At 42.5% G+C, this 23,574-nt stretch overlaps 3 protein-coding genes across 7 annotated transcripts; 1 reads left to right on the top strand and 2 right to left on the bottom strand.

Moving 5' to 3' along the window:
- Positions 1 to 4,062: 4,062 nt before the first annotated feature.
- LOC115110529 (large ribosomal subunit protein uL14) lies at positions 4,063 to 6,986 on the top strand. Its single transcript, XM_029636268.2, has 5 exons — positions 4,063 to 4,168; positions 5,199 to 5,282; positions 5,567 to 5,695; positions 5,932 to 6,045; positions 6,857 to 6,986. Exons 1-5 carry the CDS (start codon positions 4,156 to 4,158, stop codon positions 6,937 to 6,939), a joined length of 423 nt encoding a protein of 140 aa, XP_029492128.1. The 5' UTR covers positions 4,063 to 4,155; the 3' UTR covers positions 6,940 to 6,986.
- A 1,057-nt stretch (positions 6,987 to 8,043) lies between these two features.
- Positions 8,044 to 16,546, bottom strand: LOC115110528 (von Willebrand factor C domain-containing protein 2-like). The gene is made up of 3 exons (XM_029636267.2): positions 16,193 to 16,546; positions 15,621 to 15,750; positions 8,044 to 8,927 (listed from the first exon to the last, which is right to left on the bottom strand). The coding sequence occupies exons 1-3, from the start codon at positions 16,544 to 16,546 to the stop codon at positions 8,686 to 8,688; spliced, it is 726 nt and encodes a 241-aa protein (XP_029492127.2). The 3' UTR covers positions 8,044 to 8,685.
- A 331-nt stretch (positions 16,547 to 16,877) lies between these two features.
- On the bottom strand, positions 16,878 to 23,323 carry LOC115110530 (SWI/SNF-related matrix-associated actin-dependent regulator of chromatin subfamily E member 1-like). Of its 5 annotated transcripts, none has more exons than XM_029636271.2 (12): positions 23,221 to 23,323; positions 22,673 to 22,849; positions 21,487 to 21,538; positions 21,252 to 21,295; positions 20,715 to 20,819; positions 19,824 to 19,916; positions 19,331 to 19,462; positions 19,055 to 19,226; positions 18,786 to 18,958; positions 18,609 to 18,710; positions 18,067 to 18,337; positions 16,878 to 17,848 (listed from the first exon to the last, which is right to left on the bottom strand). In XM_029636271.2, the coding sequence occupies exons 3-12, from the start codon at positions 21,491 to 21,493 to the stop codon at positions 17,628 to 17,630; spliced, it is 1,320 nt and encodes a 439-aa protein (XP_029492131.1). In that variant the 5' UTR covers positions 21,494 to 21,538; positions 22,673 to 22,849; positions 23,221 to 23,323; the 3' UTR covers positions 16,878 to 17,627. The 5 variants fall into 5 exon arrangements, with proteins under 5 accessions (XP_029492131.1, XP_029492136.1, XP_064866221.1 ...); XM_029636276.2 differs by having other exon boundaries at positions 19,836 to 19,916; XM_065010149.1 differs by having other exon boundaries at positions 19,836 to 19,916; positions 20,721 to 20,819.
- Between the last annotated feature and the right edge of the window lie 251 nt (positions 23,324 to 23,574).

Below are 23,574 nucleotides of genomic sequence, written 5' to 3'. Positions count from 1 at the left end.
ATTCATTTCCTGTTCTAGAGTGCACATCCCCGCTTCAGAGAAGTGAGAGGCAGAGCGACAGGAAGAAAGAGTGAGAAAGAGAGAGAGAGAGAGAGAGAGAGAGAGAGAGAGAGAGAGAGAGAGAGAGAGAACAAACACCATTGTAAATACAACCCATATGTATTTTTATTTATTTTCCCTTTGGTACTTTAACTATTTGTACATCGTTACACACTGTATATAGACATAATATAACATTTGACATTTCTTTATTCTTTTGGAACTTCTGTGAGTGTAAGATTGACTGTTCATTTGTATTGTTTATTTCACTTTTGTTTATTATCTACTTCACTTGCTTTGGCAAAGTTAACATATGTGTCCCATACCAATAAAGCCCTTAAATTGAATTGAAATTGAGAGAGAGAGAGACAGAGACAGAGAGACAGACAGAAAGAGAGAGATTGAACACTAGGTGGGGGTCTATGTGTGGGCATTACGAGGGCAGCTAGTCTCTCATTCACAGGTCTTTGAAAGATTCTGATGAATAGATAGAGGAAGCCATATGACTGGCTGCAATGAGCTGTTATCGACAACAGCATTTAAATGATTGAAAAATGACAAAGTTGATTTGGTAAAAATGATTTTAGGATGTAGACAAAAGGGAGGTAGTTGTCTTAATAAAGTTGTAGAGTGAGGGCTAAAAAGCATTAAACAACAGATTTTGTCTATCCAATAAGTTTTATAATGATAAGTTATTAATAATTAAATTCTGTGTGAGTTGGCAAAACAGAAACGCCCTTTTATCCTAGGGGAAACATGAATTTAGTGTGTGAGCCAAATAAAGTGATTTGGGTTCGAAGTGAACATATAATGTAGCCAACTTCGTTTTTTTTCCCTGTGGGAGGCAGCAAAAATCATGTAAAAAAGTATTCTGCATCATCTGACTGAGTTTGCATTGTGTGCATAGCTGCGGGAAGTAGGGGAAATGGAGAAAAAAAGTATGTGTATATATATAAAACATGTTTTTATTTCAGAAAAAGATATTATTTCACAAAAGTAGTGCACTCACTCGGGCCTTTAATAGTCACAAACGAATTCCAGCAGCTATGGTTGTGTGACATCAGACTAGGCAGTGTAGTAAGACACATGACTAATGGACAAGAGACTATACACACACAGTCAGCGACTCTGGCTTGATGACTGGGATGACCATCAAAAATAGAAACCTTGCAGATAGACCATAGAGCAAAAAAATTATAAATGTAGTTTCCAGGGGTGAAATTAATTCATACCAACCAACGACTCACACCCATAAGGGCTCTGTTGGAACCGCAATAGAACCGCTATCATTCCGTTTTTATTTACTATTGAAGGGCGCATTGGCGCCATCTATTGGCCGTTTTTGTCATCGCATGAAAGTGGTCCATGATGACGTCGATGAACGAAACAGTAACAAATGTATCAAGCAAACAAGCTTCCTCTAAAAACGGCAACAATATCACCCCTGTAAGCTCCTTTATGCCTTGCTAAGCATTAGTATTGTAGCTAGTTAAGTAAAAGCAGAATATTGTTGTATGTTAGCAACTATGTATTTATTATTTCTGTAATTAACTGAGCCGATGTTTATATAAACAATAACTTTCTGCAAGATGCTAGCTAGCTAGTCTGTCTAGCAAGTAACTGTCTGTTTTGATTAATGTTAGCGTAGCTCCATCATGGAGATTGTACAGTAATTATGTTTAAGCAAAGCATTGTTTTTCCAAAGTAATGTTTTCACAGTTCACAAATTTGACATTTCACAAACTTTTGTGGATTTTATTGGGTTTAGCTGACTCTAACTATTAAGAAACACAGTGAGGACAGAGCAGGTATATTTTTCCACAGTTTCACAACTGCTAGATTTAACACATACATATGCCAACTTTGATTCATTATTTCTCAATTATGCTTTTAGATACCAGTGTCATATGTCAACAATCCTTCCTCTGAAGGACTAATCTATGGATCACATTTTGTGAAAATCACCAAAATATTGGTTTCTCTGGGTGTCGTGAGGAATTACTATTTCACCCTAGCCAAAACCTCCCTCCTTAGGTAACATCATCCATGTCTCCCTCCTACATGATATCTTCCCCATCCTCACTCCTTTCCTACTGTTATACTATTCCTCCAACTCCATGATCCTTTTCCCCCTCTCACCCAGACCACATCCTTATTCATCCTATCAACACTTGCTATAATTATCATCCCTCTCACAAAGATAAAATCCTTGCATGAAATGGCTTCAAAGATAAGCAGATAGGCAACATCGCTTTTTCTCATAATATACTTTTTGATGGCAAGTGTCTAATGAATTGTGCGCCTTATGTCTAGTTCTGTTCTCTTGAATTTTGTTCTCAACAAAGATAAGCTTCACCTCTTCCCATCTGTCTTCACCAATGATGTACACTACATGACTAAAAGTATGTGTACACCTGCTCGTCAACACATCTCTTTCCAAAATCTTGGGCATTAATATGGATTTGGTACCTTTGCTGCTATTACAGCCTCTATTACAGCTATTACAGCTTTCCCTTATATGTTGGAACATTCCTGCAGGGACTTGCTTCCATTCAGGCACAAGAGCATTAGTGAGGTCGGGCACTGATGTTGGGCGATTAGGCCTGGCTCGCAGTTAGCGATCCAATTCATCCCAAATGTGTTTAATGGGGTTGAGGTCAGGGCTCTGTGCAGGCCAGTCAAGTTCTTCCACACTGATCTCGACAAACCATTTCTGTATTTTACACCTGCATTGTTTGCTGTTTGGGGTTTTAGGCTGGGTTTCTGTACAGCACTTTGAGATATCAGCTGATGTACGAAGGGCTATATAAATAAATTTGATTTGATTTGATTTGTATGGACCTCGCTTTGTGCACGGGGGCATTGTCATGGTGAAACAGGAAAGGGCCTTCCCCAAACTGTTGCCACAAAGTTGGAAGCACATAATCATCTAAATGTCAATTGTATGCTGTAGTGTTTAGATTTCCATTGACTGGAACAGCCCCAGACCATTATTCCTCCTCCACCAAACTTTACAGTTGGCACTATGCATTCGGGCAGTTAGCATTCTCCTGGCATCCGCTAAACCCATATTCGTCCGTTGGACTGCCAGATGGTGAAGCATGATTCATCACTCCAGAGAACGCGTTTCGACTGCTCCAGAGTCCAATCAAATTGTATTTGTCACATGCGCTGAATAAACATGCATTATTCAAGGTCTGACAACACGCATCTTTTTTGTTTTTTTGATCAGTTTTCAGTTTCTGCAAATAAATGCTCTAAATTATATTATTTTTATTTGGAATTTGGGAGAAATATTGTCAGTAGTTTATAGAATAAAACAAAAATGTTAATTTTACCCAAACACATACCTATCAATAATAAAACCAGAGAAACTGATAATTTTGCAGTGGTCTCTTAATTTTTTCCAGAGCAGTATATAGTGTATATAAACCCTGGATTGCTAATTCTATGTAATGGCCATTGAGAGGCTTTGAAGCCATATTGGCACTAGTAGGCGCAGTCCTCCAGGAATGAATGGAATTCTACAGTATTTCACTTAAATGTTTCAAGCACAAAATTGCATTTTATTTAAGTATTTACATGTTTTCAAGTCAAATGTTTTTATATTTGTTTTAATGTTTAGCTCACTTAATGTAATTTAAACGTATGCTTTAAGGTGTGTGTAATATGTGTCTGTAAAATGTCAAAAACTAATGTAGACATCAAAAAATGCTTTTATTTTGCTCCCCAAAAGATTATTTTTTACAGTTGAGAAGTATCAAGGGGGCTTCAATACATCGTCCCCTGTCAGCCACCAAGCGTTTATACACACAATTGGGCTTCACTCACCTCATTTTGTCTTTACTGTTTTCAGTGTTCCACGTGTGACCCCTGCCATTCATGACTGGACAATTAGTAAATAATTGCACATGAAGTTGCACAATGTTTACTTTGTTTTAATTTTGAAAGCAGAGGCGCTCTGGTAGTTGTTTATGACCGCCACCTGTAGGATGTTGTAGCCAACACCAGAGGGCGATATAGGCTTAATCGACCGGACGTGAAATATCTGGTATGTCTGCGGAACTTTATATCCCATGATTCCTTTTTCCGTCTTCCTCTTTCCCTTTAGCAGCAATGTCTAAGAGAGGTAAGAGACTTGCTAAGAAAAATCCACATTCATCTACCCGTTTGCAGAATGTCTAACATAGGAACATAATATTATTTGGATAATGGACGATTTATGAATAATTGTCATTCATATTGGCTTGAAAATGTGAAGTACTGATCATTGTTAAGAGGAATGATTTTAGGCGCTTGTTATCGAAGCCATGTTTGCTGTTATTTAGCTGATTAGCTTTTGGCGTGTTCGCTAAAATACATGAATTGGTGAGCTTATTTTCTAATCCGTTTCACGTATAAGCACAGTTGCCATTCCAGTACAATGTCCAACAAATGAGTGGCAGGTGAACTACTTATTTGAGAGTGTTATAGGCAGTGCGTGGTAGCATAGCGTCTGACTAAAAGCAAGGCATGACTCCAAATCATGGACACCGCTGAAGCCCTAGGCTGACAAGCTACTGTAGCTACGTGTGCAGTGTAAGCAATGATTTCCCCGGCTACCCAAGTTGAGCCATGGTGTATTGTTTTTAACTTCCCCCAAAACATCAACCAAAGGCACTGATTCCATCTGTGATAGAACGTTTTTTTAATTGCTAACTAGCTAGTTTCCTCCAACTCTTCTCCCAGGCCATGCAAGTAATTGCTAACTAGCTAGCTTACCTTACAGCAGTCTACTCACAACTAGCTGGACAATTACTTTGCAAGCTACCCTAGTGGTGTGTATTAGACAAGGGGTAGAACTGTCAACATGGGCTGCCTTTTTGTAGTGCAAGCAGTAATGTTAGCCAGTGTTAAATCACTTCTAATCTTGAGGCCTTTTGGTTTGGAAATGTGAAGTTGAACCCCTTTCAAAAAGCACTTGCTTTGTCAGGTCAGTAGCTGGGTGAGTTGTCGAAGAAGGGTATAGTAATCATCACTGGTGGGTGAGATGGCAGTCACCTATACTGAACAATCTCAATCCGTGATGGAACAACTTGGATAATATTTGCTTGATTTAAGCAGTGTGCTCTGTCTCTGCACCATGCAAAGTTTACTTCAATGGAATCTCTTCTCTTAAGGACGTGGTGGGTCATCTGGGGCGAAGTTTCGCATCTCGCTGGGTCTCCCAGTGGGCGCCGTCATAAACTGCGCTGACAACACAGGTATGTTACATTCAGATCTGTTAGAATATATATAACCTTCAAAAAGCACTTGCTTTGTCTGGTCAATAGCTCGGCGAGTTGTCGAAAGGGTATAGAAAGCTCATCACTGTGGGTGAGATGGCAGTCTCATTTTGGCTGAGCAGTCTCAATCAGTGATGGAATGTGTAATGTATTTCAACCTTGTCTTAAAATGGCCTACAAGGATCTGTACCTTGAATCAAGCCTGGGCAGTGGAACCATCTCCAACCTGTCATATATTCACCATCTTCCCCCTTTCTCACCAGGTGCTAAGAACCTGTACATCATCTCTGTCAAGGGCATCAAGGGACGTTTGAACCGTCTGCCCGCTGCTGGTGTGGGTGACATGGTCATGGCCACTGTCAAGAAAGGCAAACCAGAACTCAGAAAAAAGGGTGAGTGTTCTGCATTCTGTATTCAATTACTAGAATAGGGTGAACTGGGACTAGCTAATCAAGAGATTATGGTGGTTGGCATAGTAATTTGATTGGTCTTTAAAATAAATGACTTGTAGTTTTCAGTACAGTAGTAGTCCCAGACCAATCGTTTAACTGAATGGTGAAAATCAACAGTGTAGCGATGTGAGTTATGTCAGGTTGTTGGATTCTGATAGTCTTCCTCTTTCCCACAGTGCATCCTGCGGTTGTGATACGGCAGCGGAAGTCGTATCGGCGAAAGGATGGTGTGTTTCTCTACTTTGAAGACAATGCGGGGGTCATAGTGAATGTCAAAGGAGAAATGAAAGGTGAGTTTTGATTTTGAGTCTTTGGTCCCCTATCCTAGGTCATGAAGGTTCTTCATAAGGATGTTTTTGGTTGGGTTTCTTTGGGTTCTTTTCAAATTCTGGATGTGGATTTTGAGTACTCAAAATTTTAATTTTCTAATATTTTGTTGCGAAATATAAATGACACCCCTTCAAAAAGCACTTGCTTTGTCTGGTCAGTAGCTCGGTGAGTTGTCGAAGAAGGGGATAGTAAGATCATCACTGTGGGTGAGATGGCAGTCTCATTTTGGCTGACCAATCTCAATCAGTGATGAAACACTTGTTCACTGGATAGTGGTCATCCTTTTGAATACATTTAGATACAGTGAAATAATGGCGGCAGTGTGATTCTCTACCTTTCTCCTGGAAGTGTGTACGTCCTCACTCAGTCGTTGATTTAAAAACATTGGATTGGTATGCACACCTGTCCATTCCTTTCAAGTTCACTTAGGGAGATGGGTAGAGAATCTCACTGCTATGTATCATATTTTGATTTTACAATGCCAAGTGGGGTTATTTTCTAGGTAGCATTATAGGAATTGATCTTGAAAAGGTAGTGAGTTGTTAGTCAACAATCAAAGTAAAGTGTGGATGTTCAAATCAAGACGATACAGTTCAATTGAGTCTGTAGTGTTCTTGTGGATGCATGAGCTCCATAACTGTTTTTGTTCACATTGTAAGTGGTAGGTCTGCAAAGAGTGAAATGTTACTGCTCTGATGCAAGGCCAAAGGCATCTTGTCCACTATTTTATCTCATTTCTGTTGTGGGTTAAATTTGTCTTCTGTGTCACAGGTTCGGCCATCACAGGTCCGGTGGCCAAGGAATGTGCAGACCTGTGGCCCAGGATTGCTTCAAATGCTGGCAGCATAGCGTGATCCTTGACCCTGGCTTGTTGTTTTCAATAAAAACCGTTGTAAAGTCAGTGTCCTGTTTGCAAAATCCCAACGCAGTGTCAAACTACACAGTATCTACTGTATACATCTGTTAGTCTCACTGGGTGTACGAACAGGAGCACATTCAACAATATTAACACAGCTATTCTTTTTTTTTCTTTTTACCTTTTATTTATCTAGGCAAGTCAGTTAAGAACAAATTGATATTTTACAATGACTGCCTACCCCGGCCAAACCCTCCCCTAACGACGCTGGGTAAATTGTGCGCCGCCCTATGGGACTCTTGATCACGGCTGGTTGTGATACAGCCCGTGATTTACCCAGGGTCTGTAGTGGCATGTCTAGCACTGAGATGCAGTCTCTTAGACTGCTGTACAATTCAGGAGCCCAAAAATGGTCTGAAGGGTCCATTGAATTGTGGTTCACGTCAGGATATATTTGATAACTTGTCAATGTTAATGGATGACTAAATTATGGATAGCAGAGGTAAATTATTTATGGAGAATTTATCTTCATGGCTGAAAATACAAATCCATTTTGCAGGAGGTTGCTCATCTAAGAGCCTAAATTAAGTTTCCATTGAGGGATATGATGAATGGGCCACCTTGTTAGAGTATAGAACAAGGCCCGCACAAAAACAAATTGTATTTAATAACGAGATGGGTACATGTACCAGAAAATAATATATCTTTACAAAATGACCAAGTGGGTAACCTAGAAGGCAAGACAAATAAAAGTAACAATCATGTAAGAAACTTTGCCAAGAGCCCTGAGATCCGATAGAATCCTTGTCCAGGGAAAAGTGTAGGGTGGGGTAGGCAATCCTGGTCTTGTAGTGCCACAGCCACTTCATGTTTTTGATTTAACTAACCTGGAAGACCAGGTGTGTTGAATTTGGGCAATCACTGAATTGGTCATGTGGTGCCTAGTTGGAACAAAACCCTGCAGTACTTGTGGCACTCCAGGAACAGGGTTACCTACCCCTGGTGTAGGAGCTTGCCTGCATGTAAACAAGTATAAGGATGGGACATTGTCATTCATTCAACTGGGTCTGTATCAAGCGTCTCCGTAGGAGGGTTGATCTGGGGTCAGGGCCCCTTGTCCATGTAATCTATTAAAGGCAAAACTGATCCTAAATTGCCACTTGAATCAGACACTTGATACATACGTTTCCTGATGTTTATTTGATAATATGCCAATCAAAGCTACACTTCATAGAACCACAAGTCAATATACATACAGAAAAAGGAACATTTCCATTTCAGCATTAGAACCATTCTGAGATGGATATCTTTAAGTTAGTAAAGAAACAACAGTAGTCAAAGAGAAATATACAGTGCAACGTTAATGTGCACTAGTGTAAACCTGAGATTAATGAAAGGGTGAATGTTGCCACCATCTCTAAGTGTCCACTACACCAGCCCTTTGATGACAAAACCAGACTACTGCAAGTGAAGGAAAATTAAGACAAATTCATTTCAACAAACTATATGTTATAGTTGTGTATTGTCTTGAATGTGCACCATACATTGTCCCTGTGTGCAAAGTTTTGTATAATATTGCATAAACACTACTAGCTAGTAATGTTATTGTGGTTGTATAATGTGGTGTAGGTCATCCCTGGCCCTATGCAGACTGCACTCAGCAGGGCACGGAAAACAACCTGCCCCATCATCTCCCCGTTTCCCCTTGGCGCACTATTACCCTCACACCCACCCTCCTGCCTGCTCACGGGATCCAGTCCAGCCTGGGGCGGAAGTCCCTGTCCATCTGCTTGGTCTCGTCTTCCTCGGGGGGCTCAGAGGGGCTGGGGTTGAGATCGGGGTCCGGCAGCGGGCGCTGCTCGCAGGTGGCATGGGGGTGCATCTGCCAGGTGCCGTCCCGGTAGGTGCAGTAACACACAGTCTGCTTGTCTATCTCCACCCGCTCCCCTGCTGAGATCACTCTGTCGCCCACAAAACAATTGGGCCCTGTAGGCAGGATGTAGAAAAATTATGTAAAATAAATCTATATTATATCAGATGTCACCTTAAATGTGAATTCCGTACGTTTTTGACAGTTAATTGTGTACTTAATGTGCTCGTTTTATCAGCACTGCAATGAGAAACTTCTGTAGTCTTATTAAAATCATCCTACTGTCATTTGCAGCACCAATATGCTATACTTTGTAGAGTTACTTACACATCCATAAAGGCAGACATACAGTTGTGGCTAAATAAATTGGCACCCTTGCACTTTTCTTAAATAATTCCCTACACAAGAAACGTCAATTGGACTTCGCAAAAACCCACTTAAGCAACCCTAAATTCTGGGGAAAATGTTCTGTGGACCAATACAATACAAATCAGCACTATGTTTACTGATGACCAAATTAAGCATTCAAAGAAAGACACTTTCTACAATCAAACATGGGGAGTTTCAATAATGCCGTGGGATTGCTTTGCTGCCTCTGGTACTGGGGGCCTTGAACATGTGCAAGGCATCCTGAAATCAGCAGATTATCAGTCCAATGTTTCAACGCAGTGTACAAAAACTGGGTCTATCGAAGGTTGTAGGTCTTCTAGCAGGACAACAAACCCAAATACGCATCAAAAAGCACCCAGGAATCATTCAAGAAGAAACACTAGACTGTTCTGGAGTGGCCAGCATTGAGTTCAGATCTGATTCCATCTAAAACATATGGTGAGATCTGAAAACAGCAGTTGGTGGAAGGCACCCCTCAAACATTGCAGAATTGGAGCAGTTTGCAGCTGAAGAGTGGGCCAAACTTCCAGTAGAAAAGAGCTAATTGAAGGCTTCAAGAAGCATTTGTCAGCAGTTACTGTCTCTTGGCCAAAGGCTATGCAACCAAGTATTAGCTGCCTTTCTAAGGTCTTCGAAAGCCAAGTTAACAAACAGATCACCGACCATTTAGAATCTCACCGTACCTTCTCCACTATGCAATCTGGTTTCCGAGCTGGTCATGGGTGCATCTCAGCCACGCTCAAGGTCCTAAACAATATCATAACCACCATCAATAAAAGACAATACTGTGCAGCCGTATTCATCGACCTGGCCAAGGCTTTCGACTCTGTCAATCACCACATTCTTATCAGCAGACTCAACAGCCTTGGTTTCTCAAATGACTGCCTTGCCTGGTTCGCCAACTACTTCTCAGACAGAGTTCAGTGTGTCAAATCGGAGAGCCTGTTGTCCGGACCTCTGGCAGTCTCTATGGGGGTGCCACAGGGTTCAATTCTCGGGCCGTTTCTTTTCTCTGTATACATCAATAATGTTGCTCTTGCTGCTGGTGATTCTCTGATCCACCTCTATGCAGATGACACCATACTGTATACTTCTGGCCCTTCTTTGGACACTGTGCTAACTAACCTCCAGACGAGCTTCAATGCCATACAACTCTCCTTCCGTGGCCTCCAACTGCTCTTAAATGCAAGTATAAATGCATGCTCTTCAACCGATCGCTGCCCGCAGTTGCCCGCCCATCCAGCATCACTACTCTGGACGGTTCTGACTTAGAATATGTGGACAATTACAAATACCTAGGTGTCTGGTTAGACTGTAAACTCTCCTTCCAGACTCTCCAATCCAAAATTAAATCTAGAATCGGCTTCCTATTTCGCAACAAAGCATCCTTCACGCATGCTGCCAAACATACCCTCGTAAAACTGACTATCATACCGATCATTGACTTTGGCGATGTCATTTATAAAATAGCCTCCAACACTCTACTCAGCAAATTGGATGCAGTCGATCACAGTGCCATTCGCTTTGTCACCAAATCAACCTATACTATCCACCACTGCGACCTGCATGCTCTCGTTGGCTGGCCCTCGCTTTATATTCGTTGTCAAACCCACTGGCTCCAGGTAATCTATAAGTCTTTGCTAGGTAAAGCCCCGCCTTATCTCAGCTCACTGGTCACAATAGCAGCACCCACCCGTAGCACTCGCTCCAGCAGGTATATTTCACTGGTCACCCCCAAAGCCTATTCCTTCTTTGGCCGCCTTTCCTACCAGTTCAAATCAAATCTTATTTGTCACATACACATGGTTAGCAGATGTTAATGCGAGTGTAGCGAAATGCTTGTGCTTCTAGTTCCGACAATGCAGTAATAACCAACGAGTAATCTAGCTAACAATTCCAAAACTACTACCTTATACACACAAGTGTAAAGGGATAAAGAATATGTACATAAAGATATATGAATGAGTGATGGTACAGAGCGGCATAGGCAAGATGCAGTAGATGGTATCGTGTACAGTATATACATATGAGATGAGTATGTAAACAAAGTGGCATAGTTCAAATGGCTAGTGATACATGTATTACATAAAGATGCAGTAGATGATATAGAGTACAGTATATACGTATACATATGAGATAAATAATGTAGGGTATGTAAACATTATATTAAGTAGCATTGTTTAAAGTGGCTAGTGATATATTTTACATCAATTCCCATTATTAAAGTGGCTGGAGTTGAGTCAGTGTGTTGGCAGCAGCCACTCAATGTTAGTGGTGGCTGTTTAACAGTCTGATGGCCTTGAGATAGAAGCTGTTTTTCAGTCTCTCGGTCCCAGCTTTGATGCACCTGTACTGACCTCGCCTTCTGGATGATAGCGGGGTGAACAGGCAGTGGCTCGGGTGGTTGTTGTCCTTGATGATCTAATTAATGGCCTTCCTGTGACATCGGGTGGTGTTGTTGTCCTGGAGGGCAGGTAGTTTGCCCCCGGTGATGCGTTGTGCAGACCTCACTACCCTCTGGAGAGCCTAACGGTTGTGGGCGGAGCAGTTGCCGTACCAGGCGGTGATACAGCCCGACAGGATGCTCTCGATTGTGCATCTGTAGAAGTTTGTGAGTGCTTTTGGTGACAAGCCGAATTTCTTCAGCCTCCTGAGCCTTCTTCACGATGCTGTCTGTGTGGGTGGACCAATTCAGTTTGTCTGTGATGTGTACGCCGAGGAACTTAAAACTTACTACCCTCTCCACTACTGTTCCATCGATGTGGATAGGGGGGTGTTCCCTCTGCTGTTTCCTGAAGTCCACAATCATCTCCTTAGTTTTGTTGACGTTGAGTGTGAGGTTATTTTCCTGACACCACACTCCGAGGGTCCTCACCTCCTCCCTGTAGGCCGTCTCGTCGTTGTTGGTAATCAAGCCTACCACTGTAGTGTCGTCCGCAAACTTGATGATTGAGTTGGAGGCGTGCATGGCCACGCAGTCGTGGGTGAACAGGGAGTACAGGAGAGGGCTCAGAACGCACCCTTGTGGGGCCCCAGTGTTGCGGATCAGCGGGGTGGAGATGTTGTTACCTACCCTCACCACCTGGGGGCGGCCCGTCAGGAAGTCCAGTCTCAAGCTTGATGACGAGTTTGGAGGGTACTATGGTGTTAAATGCTGAGCTGTAGTCGATGAACAGCATTCTCACATAGGTATTCCTCTTGTTCAGATGGGTTAGGGCAGTGTGCAGTGTGGTTGAGATTGCCCTATTTGGGCGGTAAGCAAATTGGAGTGGGTCTAGGGTGTCAGGTAGGGTGGAGGTGATATGGTCCTTGACTAGTCTCTCAAAGCACTTCATGATGACGGAGGTGAGTGCTACGGGGCGGTAGTCGTTTAGCTCAGTTACCTTAGCTTTCTTGGGAACAGGAACAATGGTGGCCCTCTTGAAGCATGTGGGAACAGCAGACTGGGATAGGGATCGATTGAATATGTCCGTAAACACACCAGCCAGCTGGTCTGTGCATGCTCTGAGGGCGTGGCTGGGGATGCCATCTGGGCCTGCAGCCTTGCGAGGGTTAACACATTTAAATGTTTTACTCACCTCGGCTGCAGTGAAGGAGAGTCCGCATGTTTTGGTTGTGGGCCGTGTCAGTGGCGCTGTATTGTCCTCAAAGCGGGCAAAAAAGTTATTTAGTCTGCCTGGGAGCAAGGCATCCTGGTCCGTGACTGGGCTGGTTTTCTTTTTGTAATCCGTGATTGACTGTAGACCCTGCCACATACCTCTTGTGTCTGAGCCGTTGAATTGCGATTCTACTTTGTCTCTATACTGACGCTTAGCTTGTTTGATTGCCTTGCGGAGGGAATAGCTACACTGTTTGTATTCGGTCATGTTTCCGGTCACCTTGCCCTGATTAAAAGCAGTGGTTCGCGCTTTCAGTTTCACGCGAATGCTGCCATCAATCCACGGTTTCTGGTTTGGGAATGTTTTAATCGTTGCTATGGGAACGACATCTTCAACGCTCTCCTGTCAATGACTGGAACGAATTGCAAAAATCACTGAAGCTGGAGACTCATATCTCCCTCACTACCTTTAAGCATCAGCTGTCAGAGCAGCTCACAGATCACTGCACCTATACATAGCCCATCTGTAAATAGCCCATCCAACTAGCTCATCCCCATATTGTTATTTCTTTTTTTGCTCCTTTGCACCCCAGTATCTCTACTTGCACATTCATCTTCTGCACATCTATCACTGCAGTGTTTAATTGCTAAATTGTAATTACTTCAGCACTAAGGCCTATTTATTGCCTTACCCCCCTAAACTTACCTCATTTGCACACACTGTATATAGATTTATTTATATTGTGTTATTGACGGTACATTTATTTATTCCATGTTTAACTGTCTTGTTGTTTGTGTCACACTGCTTTGCTTTATCTTGGCCAGGTCGCAGAACTTGTTCTCAACGGGCCTGCCTGGTTAAATAAAGGTTAAATAAATAAAAAATTATAATAAAAAGCTCATGGGTGCTAATAATTGAGTCCATGCCATTTGTTTTTATTTTCTCAATTAAAATTGTAAACTTATGTTTCAAAAAACAAAATTGCTTCTTCAATGTTGAAAATCCAATGTGTGGAGACCAAACTTATTGAAGAAAAAGGGAATTATTTAAGAAAAGTGGAAGGGTGCCAATATATACTGAAAAAATATATAAACGCAACATGCAACAATTTCAAAGATTTTACTGAGTTACAGTTCATATAAGGAAAGCAGTCAATTTAAATAAATTAATTGGGCCCTAATCTATGAATTTCACGACTGGGAATACAGATATGCATCTGTTGGTCACAGATACATTAAAAAAAGGTGGGAGAGTGGATCAGAAAACCGTTCAGTATCTGGCGTGACCACCATTTTCTTCATGCAGCGCGACACATCTCCTTCGCATAAAGTTGATCAGGCTGTTGATTGTGGCCTGTGGAATGTTGTCCCACTCCTCTTCAATGGGTTTGCGAAGTAGCAGGATATTGTAGTGTAGTGTTGTGTTATTTAGCGTTGTGGTGTCTTTCTTGTTGGGATGTGTGTTTTGTCCTTTTTTCTTTTTTTTTTCAGCTCATGAAACATGGAATCAACACTTTAGATGTTGGGTTTATATTTGTGTTCAGTCTACATCTGCATTGCTTGCTCTTTGGGGTTTTAGACTGGGTTTCAGGATAAGCACTTTGTGATAACTGTTGATGTAAAAGGGCTTTATAAATAAATGTGATTGATTTACTGATTGAACTATATACGGCACACACAAGCTGTTCCTTTACTGCCTGCTGTTGGATGGCTGGCCCCATGCCCCACTATCCCACCAGGCTGGGGGCTAGTTACTATTCCTGTGTTGGACAGAGCACTATCGAGCAGTTTGATCTGTGCAATGCTGTAATCTGTGCAATGCTGAATTCCATAGTTTAGTTCTAAGGATGCTTGGATCCCACATCAGTGACTAAATATTTGAAATATTTCCAAAACTCCTTGGCTTGACTCTAACTAATAATTGAGCTTGTTATGAATATGATGTACATATCATGTTGAACGCACAGTACAGATGGTACCAGTGCAGTGGAGCAGTGATTAAAGAAACACTGACTCCAACTGGGGGCAACTACTGCCATCGTAAACATTACAAAAGAAGAGCTGCAGCTGTGTCAAAGCTAATTATTGATGGTTGAAATCAAATCAATGTTTATTGGTCACATACACAGTTAATTAAGCAGGTGTTATAGCAGGTGCAGCGAAATGCTTGAGTTACATACAGTTGAAGTCGGAAGTTTACATACACTTAAGTTGGAGTCATTAAAACTTGTTTTTCAACCACTCCACAAATGTCTTGTTATCATGCTAAGGTTTTGGCAAGTCGGTTAGGACATCTACTTTGTGCATGACCCAAGTCATTTTTCCAACAATTGTTTACAGACAGATTATTTCACTTATATTCCCAATATAAATATAAAGAAGCTTACAATATAAAGAAGTTTACATACACTAAGTTGACCCCAAGCATACTTCCAAAGTTGTGGCAAAATGGCTTAAGAACAACAAAGTCAAGGTATTGGAGTGGCCATCACAAAGCCCTGATCTCAATCCTATAGAAAATTTGTGGGCGGGAACTGAAAAAGTGTGTGCGAGCCACACTTTGTGAATTGTGAAAAACTGAGTTTTTAATGTATTTGGCTAAGGTGTATGTAAACTTCAGACTTCAACTGTATGACCAGGCTTATGGACTCTGTATATTTGCGTTGTATGTTCAGGTCAAATTATACAGAACACATCTGTGTGTGTGTATGTCCACGCTATCATTATAGCATGCAAACTAGTGTGCAAGAAATGGTGTGTTTCTGAGGGTAGAGACCATTAATTGTGTTGGAAAGTTGTGTGTTTGTAGAAGTGAACTCACCAGTGTAGCAGACAGGACAGCAGTGGTTGGGCTCATATGTAGGGTTGACACAGTGTGGTGCAGGACAGTCAGAGATGGAACAATACACCTCCCTGTTGGGCTCACAACGACATCTCTCACAGCGTGACAACTGAAACAGCAGGTTAGACACACCTTTAGACATGTTTTCTACCACACTCACTTTCATTCTCTCTACAGTTAAACTCTGTGTTCTCCTGTCATTTGGAAGGAAGCATAATACTTGAGAAACCTATGAAGCATGTATCAATTTAATACCTGAATACTGTTTTCAATTGCCATCTCAACTGCTGACCCCCACATGACCCCTTGTTGATGGAGAGTACTGTTATGATTACACTTGACAATAGGCCTACATCTCTCATGCAATTAATCAATAACCAATGTCCCCATCTTCACCATCAGGCTAGACACACAAAAAAACACTGCTTTGACATTATGAGTATAAAACAGTATAATAAACTAATTCAAAGGTCCAACCTTGGATAATGTACACAGTCACTTAAAGTAGATGGAGCATATTTTGTCATGTTTCTTTTAAAAATAAATCTCACCCTGAATTCCTCGAATATTCTGTACATTTTGCCACCATATACACACACTTTGCTAACTGCCTCACACACTGGACAGCAGGACTTGTATTTAATCCGCGTACATCGAGGATGAATGCGAGGACACTTGGGTCGTATGCACACGGGTCCGTCTTCAGTGCAGGTGCACGGACAAGCAGATGGACTGGGATAGTACACCTCCCCGATGCTATACACAAATCCGTGGTCGTCTAAGCACCACTTGCCCCGGTAATCCCCAAACTCGTACTCCGAGTCAGTATTGGTTGAGTATTCCGTCAATGTTTTGGGAATTGGGTAGAGGAGCGCGATGTAGAGACAAAGCGCACGGCTGTTCATCATTCCTGATATCTGCAGTGGCCGTCTGGTGCTCCCTCGTGCTCTTTTCGAGAGGTGTGACGACGCATGGATGGTAGAGAAGGCAACGAGGCAAGAAAAGTGGGCATGCAACCACATTCCCCAATGGCCAACGAGATTTTACTCACAGTAGTAGTCCAAAAGTCAGACCATTTCCCCCCCAATTTGAAATAATTGTAAAATAATTAAGGAATGTTTGATAATACATTGTCGATATCAAAATGCTGAGTTATAATTGACTGGGCAGTCTAAGCAATCATAGGCCTACATCTAGAGAAAGACAAAACATTTGAAATAAACCACTAGTCAGAAAGACAGAAATTACTTTTATTTGGGCAAGAGGCTTGACAGTACAAAAAAAGATGCAAATTGCAGAGGCATACTCAAATTACTCAAATTCAAGTAAAAACAGTCATTTGAATGCGTGAGGTTTTATCTGAGGTTCATCCTGACCATTTCTCTAGTGGTGATACACAGCAACAGGGTTTGACACAGCTGTGCAGTTGCAAACAGCGCATGTAAAACAGTTCACAAATTATCCATTTGCTGTGATATAATAGGTGATATTCAAGGACTGGCCATTTCATCTGAATTCTGAATTTAATCCATCACTAACAGTCCACACCAGATTGATTACTAACGAAAAGTTAGATAATTAAAAAAAAACAAAAGGCAACAAAAACAGCATTTAAAAACCATTGTCAATTGGGTATGGAATAAATTAGGCCTAGGCCCCTCCCTGTTCTATCAACGCCAATAGCTAAAGAGGAACGGTTGGCTTGTGGTATGAATCCAGAAATCCATAAGATCATTAGAAATGTCAAACACAAACTGAGTGTGGGGATGGTGGAAGAACATCACAGGGTCATATTTAAATGGGCACAGGGTTGCACGACATCGCAAATAACACACAGAATGTACAAAACTACAGACATCTCTACCCATGAAATCACTTCTATACATTCTAATATTTTTGATATGCAGCACTGTGCCCACAAAGCATGACCCTAGTCTACAGGTTGGAGGGTGTGCTCAGAGAGAGGTGTGCCCTTCTACAGAGATGTTATTGGGAGGGCTGGCTGGCTGGGCGTTCCTCTGGGGCAGGTTCAGCTGAAGCAGGGGGGTCTGCAGGGGGTCCGGTGCTGCTCTCGGATGGGGCGGTGCTGTCACTAGTGCCCTCGTCCGTGACGCTCTCCACCGGCGGGCCCTGCTGCTTCTCTGCAGCAGGTGTGCCCTCCTCAGCCTCAGGTTGGGTCTCAGATGTCTCTGATGCAGGAGTCTCTTCTGAAGGAAAGGAGGAAAGTGTGTAGGTCAGGTGTCTTTGTGTAGATTGTAATGATCATTGATCACAATGCTCAGTCTGAATGACACAACGGTTAACATGGTACTGCAATAAAAGCACTACTTGTATCAGGCTTTTTCTTACTCCAAACAGCAAGTTACTGAAATAACAATAGAGAAAACGCTGTAGTTAGTGTCAGTGAGATGTTGGTATGACTGACCGGTCTCCATAGGAGTTGGCTTGTCCTGGTCCTCCTTGTTCTCTGTGGTTGGTGGGGTGGTGTTGTTCTGTTCAGTGATGGGCAGGGTAGATGAAGTGGAGGCTGCTGCTGCCTGCTGCTGCTCTTGCTGTTCCTGGGCCTGAGCCGCCTTCTCTGCCTGCTCCGCCGCTTCCTTCTCCCTCTCCTCCGCCCGCCGCCTAGCAGTCTCCTCTGCCACAGCAATCTCTGCTGCCAGCTTCTCCATGTCTACCTCCACCTTCTGACCGCACAGCTGCACACAGACAAACACATCTAGTTTTAGACACTGCAGCTTTGAGCAGTTACGACAAATCCGACTATTGTACAACACACCAGAGCTACAAAGACAAACTTGAACAGCAACAGAGTGGCACAGAATACAAACCTATCATCTCAGCACAGCTGCTGATAAAAGTAAACAAAGTATCTTCACTAGTACGAAAAAAAGAAGACTAAGGCTATCAGCTGTTGCACTTTGTATGAGGCGATTCTCATTTTGGACACTGTTGGGTGGGAGCACATACCCGTTTGAGCTCACTGTTGAAGGAGTCTGTCGTCTCCAGGAATCTCCTCTTCTTGTCCTGGTGCCGATCCTCTATTTGCAGCAGCTCTGCTTCCAGCTTCCTCTGTGGAAAGGAACCATGTCAAACCAGACTTATGTGATTGCAGTACAGTGTGTGTTTTCCACTAGCTTTGCTTACCTGGTGCACCATGAGGGACTGGACCTGGCGCTTGAGGACTTGCATGCGTGCAGTGGTGACGACAGAGCGCACATCTGGCACCACAATCTCACTGAGGATGTCACTGATGAGCCGGTGGTTCCTCTGGAAGCGAGCGGTGGCCGTGTGCTTCATGGAGAACCCATCGTCATAGTCTACGGAAAGGACAAACGTTGGCTTTCAATACACACAATATGGATAAACAAAGAAAAGTACAGGAGAGACAGAATTTCTAGTCCCCAGGCCATTACCATCTGGGTCTTCAGCAGGCTGGATGCTCATGTAAGGTTCTCCCTTCTCAACGCGGGTCTGCCGCTGTCTGCTCTCCTCCTCCAGAGCCGCCTCGGCACGGTTCTTGGCATTGATGTAGGCCAGGTAAGCCGGTGAGTTGTGGTAGGCCTTCAGGGAGTCGTTGTACTCAATCTATAGAGGCAGTAGTTATAAAATCTCAGTGAAAAGACTTGACTCATTTACCCAAGGCAAAATAGCTAAGGCATTGTAAAACTGAAGCTCCCAACTGCCCTCACCTTTTCCGCTTCATATTCGTTCAAGTAATCCTGCTTCTCCTCTTCAGTGAGATCCCTCCACATGCCACCAATAATCTTTCCAATCTCCCATAACTTCAGATCCGGATTGGAGGCTTTGACTTGGTCCCAGACCTGGCAAAAAGGAGGCACCGTGGTCAAAACAGAGCAGCAACTAAGCCGGAAAATGTATATAAATACACAAGAGGAAGAAAGAGGGAGAGAAATATTTGATTTGGAGGAGACAAAGGGAAAGCAAGCACAACAGGTCACACAGAAACCAGGACAGACAGAATCAACAATGAAGACAGGTGTTGAAGAGGAGTGGATCCAGATGGTGGTGTAACTCAGCTGTCTCCGACCTCCAATCCAGAGGGGGTAAGATGTGAGGAACATACCACCAGGGGTCATCAACAGTGGGGTCCCCGGCCATCCAGACGGTTGGCTGGGCGACCCCCTGTACAAGCAGTAAAAGTAGACACCGTGGGTGTCTTACCTTCCTGCTTACCTTCCGGCTGTACCGCATGTAGGGCATCAGCGGCTTGTCTGGCGGTTTGGGCGGCTTGGGAACAGTGACTCCTGAGGAATTCTGGGAAAGAGAGCCAAAGAAAATATCAATAGGTCAAACCAACGGACATAGTTATTACAGAAAGCACTTATGTACTACTATGAAGAAGGGGCAGGGCCACAACTGAAAATGACAATCTGCTTTAAGTGAAGCGCTTAAGGAGACTCATTCCAAAATCCTGCACCTTATTTTTTGGATAGTGTTTCATGCATAGCTGGTATGTAGAGGACAAATTATTGCCCTCTCAGTGTTGAGGGCTATAATTCAAATGAATACTGCTATCAGTTTTGGCTGCCTTGTGATTAAAACACCAACCAGTATGAACCTCTGACATGCCAAGTAATGAGCCTTGGATGGACGGGGCAACATGCTGCTGCTCCCTAGCAGGCTGTACAAGCAGGGGAGGGGCATGGCAGAGGTGCAACTGCTCTAACATGAAATGCTTTTGCATCAAGGAGTGGGACAAGATGAGGGGAGCTGGTGACACTTCGAACAAACAATCACATGTGGTTGGTGGGTCATCAAGCGGAGCATCAAATCAGTTGGAATAAGATGATTGTGTTAGTTATACAGAAGATTATAGGAGGACTTTGGGGCAATTATTGACCTCACTTGACCACGGCCAGCAGCTGTTTTTGTTGTACCATTTATCCCCCCCAAATGTATCCTTTCCTGCATGTTGAATATTTGACATTTTTTTCCCACCATTCTATTGTTGTACCAAACACTCATTTCCCTTTTCCCCAATTATCCTTGTCTCACTCAGGGAATAGCCAGCCTTACTCCTTGGGCTCTAGCCCTGGATGGCATTGGTCCTACCATTACCCTGTTGTTGCTGCCGGTATTCCCTCCCAGCCTGTAGTTGTTGTAGGCCAGATGGCTGTATGGGTTGTACCCCACAAACCCAGGGGTGTTGGGCACTTGCTGATGGAGACAAATGAGACAAAACACAAATGAGAAATGACACAAACAAGGGGGAGGGACAACAAAAAATGAAAAGGATTTTGGGGGTAATGATTTAAAGCAGTGCATAGTCATTGGCTTATTTCTGTCATAGGAGCATCACAAAATAAAAATAAAGCAAAGGGGGAGGTAAACAGCTGGTAACTGGCCAGTTCTACTTCCATCTATTGATGTTCAAAATGTATAGCAGCATGTGATTTAGATGAAGGGAAATGTTTGTCTGTGAGCCACATACTTGCAAATGTATTGACAGAACATCCTGAGCTAATACGTCTGTCCGGTCATGCAGCACCACAGTACATTACTGAGCTCATGTTGATTGTATAGAAGACCCACTCCTCTGGCATTGGGAGAAAATGGGAGGACTGATGTTGGATGGTATGTGATACTTACAGTTGTGGGGGCTGGGGTGGGGGGAGGTGCATATGATGGCCTTTCTGTGTAAAATAAAATGTTAAGACAAAGTTTAGACATACCAAAACAAAAAGAGTAAATTGGACTCCCTGTATCATTAAGCTCTATAATGCAGTTAGTGTTTAACCTGTATCTAAACCTACATGTCAGTTGTATTGGTCCCAGGCTACCTGCCACACCAATTCAAAACAAATTGACATAAATATCTACTTACTTGACATCTTGGCTGAGGAATTGTGGATTTCAAGCTATTCTCGTCATTGGGGCTGTAATAAAAACATTGAGCTTGTTATAGGCAAATAATAATATCAATGCCAAAAACGGATAGTGCACCCAGTGCAAGAGATTGAAAGATCATGGCATCTGGGAAACAGACCGTAGGATTCACACCGTTTGTTGTTGGCTCCATAAATACAATGTAACCAATAGGCTGCATACAAAACATGGTGTCGTTTCCTTATAATAAGAACAACTAATTTAAAGCAGTTTCTATACTGACAGACTAGCTTTCGTCCACGCATGCATCTCGGCAGATCCAACGCAAACTCATGGACTCTTCTCTACCGCCTAGTGTGGCGGTAGAGAAATTGCTAACAAAAAAATATTTATTTCGTATTTGGGATTAATGGCATCCTACGCATACATAAACACGTTCTCTAGAACCCTAGCAACATCTTTACTTTCATAAATTAAAACAGTTTAGTGAAGCTAGTCATGAACGCAGAGCCTCATACTGAGCAAAGTAAATTAACGTAAATCAACTGGAGGGAGGCGGTAGACGTTGGTTGAAACCGGCATAATTTATTTTGTTGACGTCAAAATTGCGTCAGGCGTTTAACACTTATATTGATTTATTAACCAATTGCAATGCTAAGATATTAGTAATTGACTAGAGACATATGCAAGTACAAGATACCAGTGTGTGAGAATCTACCCGACAATGCCAATGTGATGACACAATGGTTGGAAAATGTCGAGAAGTGGCTAGTAAGAGTGCTAGCCGCATAGTGGGATAGCTACAGTAACTATAGTTAAATCATTCTAGGTTGAAACTAGCTGCGTAAAGGACGTAATCTCAAAACATACGCGAAAGTTAATTAAACATCCAAACTAGCAAAGTTACAGAATGTAGCTAGCTAATCTAGTAAGCAGAGTTAACGACAACAGCTAACAGTTACTGTTAGCTAGCCCTTATAAACCCCTTCCATATGTAAGGTTTTCAGACGTTACATTCGCCCACATTTGGCTCCATGTGAACTACAATTCCGACGCTGTGTTTGAACTTTTAGATAAAGTCAACAGCCACTCCTTCAAAACCGATTTTCTAAACATATGCTGATATGCCCCTTATCTTTCATATCAGTGAGAAATAAACTTTCAAATACAAAATAAGCACTTACAGTATTGCACAGAAGTTGTGTTTCTCCAGTTGAAGAACTACACTTCCTCCCCACTGTTGCGTACAGCCAGGAGTTCGAAGCAAGCTAGATACCTCATTAGCACAGGTGGCCGCCTATGTTTTCTGTCTGGCTTCCGTAAACAAGAGCTGGAGATATGGCCTTGTGGGAACACCAACCCTATAAAAAAGGTGTAGCAATTTAACCTTTAGTTCTTTCAATTATTTATCGCTGATATGAAAGACAAGTCTACAAAAACGTACCGCAAGCGATGCGTGTTAATGTTTAGAGCAGGAGTCGGGGCTCAACAAAACCTACACTGGTCAGAAGCTATCGTTAATATGCGCTAAAGCAGTTAGCGTCTATGAAAGGAGTCACAGTTAGCTACCGAACGTTAGCTAAGCCTTGCTTGAAAGTAAATGCAGATTGTATTTGGTTTGAATGAAAATACAATTCTATTCAGTTGTGAAATTATCTCCACCTTCATCTGACCTTTTCGAAAAGTAAAATGCAAAACTATCGAAAGGATCTACACTTGAACATTAACTCACCCCTCTCTCCTTTCTTTGTTCCCTCAAAAGCGCGTCTGTAATTTTTTTCGCTGGTGAATAACTGCGGATTTAAAACACGATTTCGTAGAACACGCCGTCTACTGTTTCGGAGAGGAACCGCTGATTTGCACCCAGTGAGTTAATATGCTTAATCTTTGCTTACCGCTAGGTGGCTGCAGAACACCGCTACTGATTTTATGCAGACTGCTTTTAGGTATTGCATGGGTGCCCTCATGGCTTGAGCAAAGATAAAACAAAACTGATATTGGGTCAGCTCTCAATCCCGTACCGTTATTGAAGTTCAAGCACAGACAAATTACCTTATCCCGATTGTCCTCCCCTCATCAAGATGTT

Source organism: Oncorhynchus nerka, linkage group LG26, assembly GCF_034236695.1.
Source record: "Oncorhynchus nerka isolate Pitt River linkage group LG26, Oner_Uvic_2.0, whole genome shotgun sequence".
NCBI classification, from domain to species: domain Eukaryota; kingdom Metazoa; phylum Chordata; class Actinopteri; order Salmoniformes; family Salmonidae; genus Oncorhynchus; species Oncorhynchus nerka.
Note: the sequence above shows the minus strand (reverse complement) of the source record. Positions and strands in the feature narration are given on the sequence as shown.

What these genes read in the sequence shown, in the direction of transcription:
- LOC115110530 (XM_029636271.2), bottom strand. An exon ending in GCCTGCTGAAGACCCAGATG is followed by an intron (nt 18,959 to 19,054) that starts GTAATGGCCTGG and finishes TCCTTTCCGTAG; the next exon opens with ACTATGACGATGGGTTCTCC. An exon ending in TCAACAGTGAGCTCAAACGG is followed by an intron (nt 18,338 to 18,608) that starts GTATGTGCTCCC and finishes GTCTGTGTGCAG; the next exon opens with CTGTGCGGTCAGAAGGTGGA.
- LOC115110529 (XM_029636268.2), top strand. An exon ending in AAACTGCGCTGACAACACAG is followed by an intron (nt 5,283 to 5,566) that starts GTATGTTACATT and finishes CTTTCTCACCAG; the next exon opens with GTGCTAAGAACCTGTACATC. An exon ending in ACCAGAACTCAGAAAAAAGG is followed by an intron (nt 5,696 to 5,931) that starts GTGAGTGTTCTG and finishes TCTTTCCCACAG; the next exon opens with TGCATCCTGCGGTTGTGATA.
- LOC115110528 (XM_029636267.2), bottom strand. Translation starts at nt 16,546, where the DNA reads ATGAACAGCCGTGCGCTTTGTCTCTACATCGCGCTCCTCTACCCAATT. An exon ending in GAATATTCGAGGAATTCAGG is followed by an intron (nt 15,751 to 16,192) that starts GTGAGATTTATT and finishes CTGCTGTTTCAG; the next exon opens with TTGTCACGCTGTGAGAGATG. An exon ending in CTGTCCTGTCTGCTACACTG is followed by an intron (nt 8,928 to 15,620) that starts GTGAGTTCACTT and finishes TCCTGCCTACAG; the next exon opens with GGCCCAATTGTTTTGTGGGC.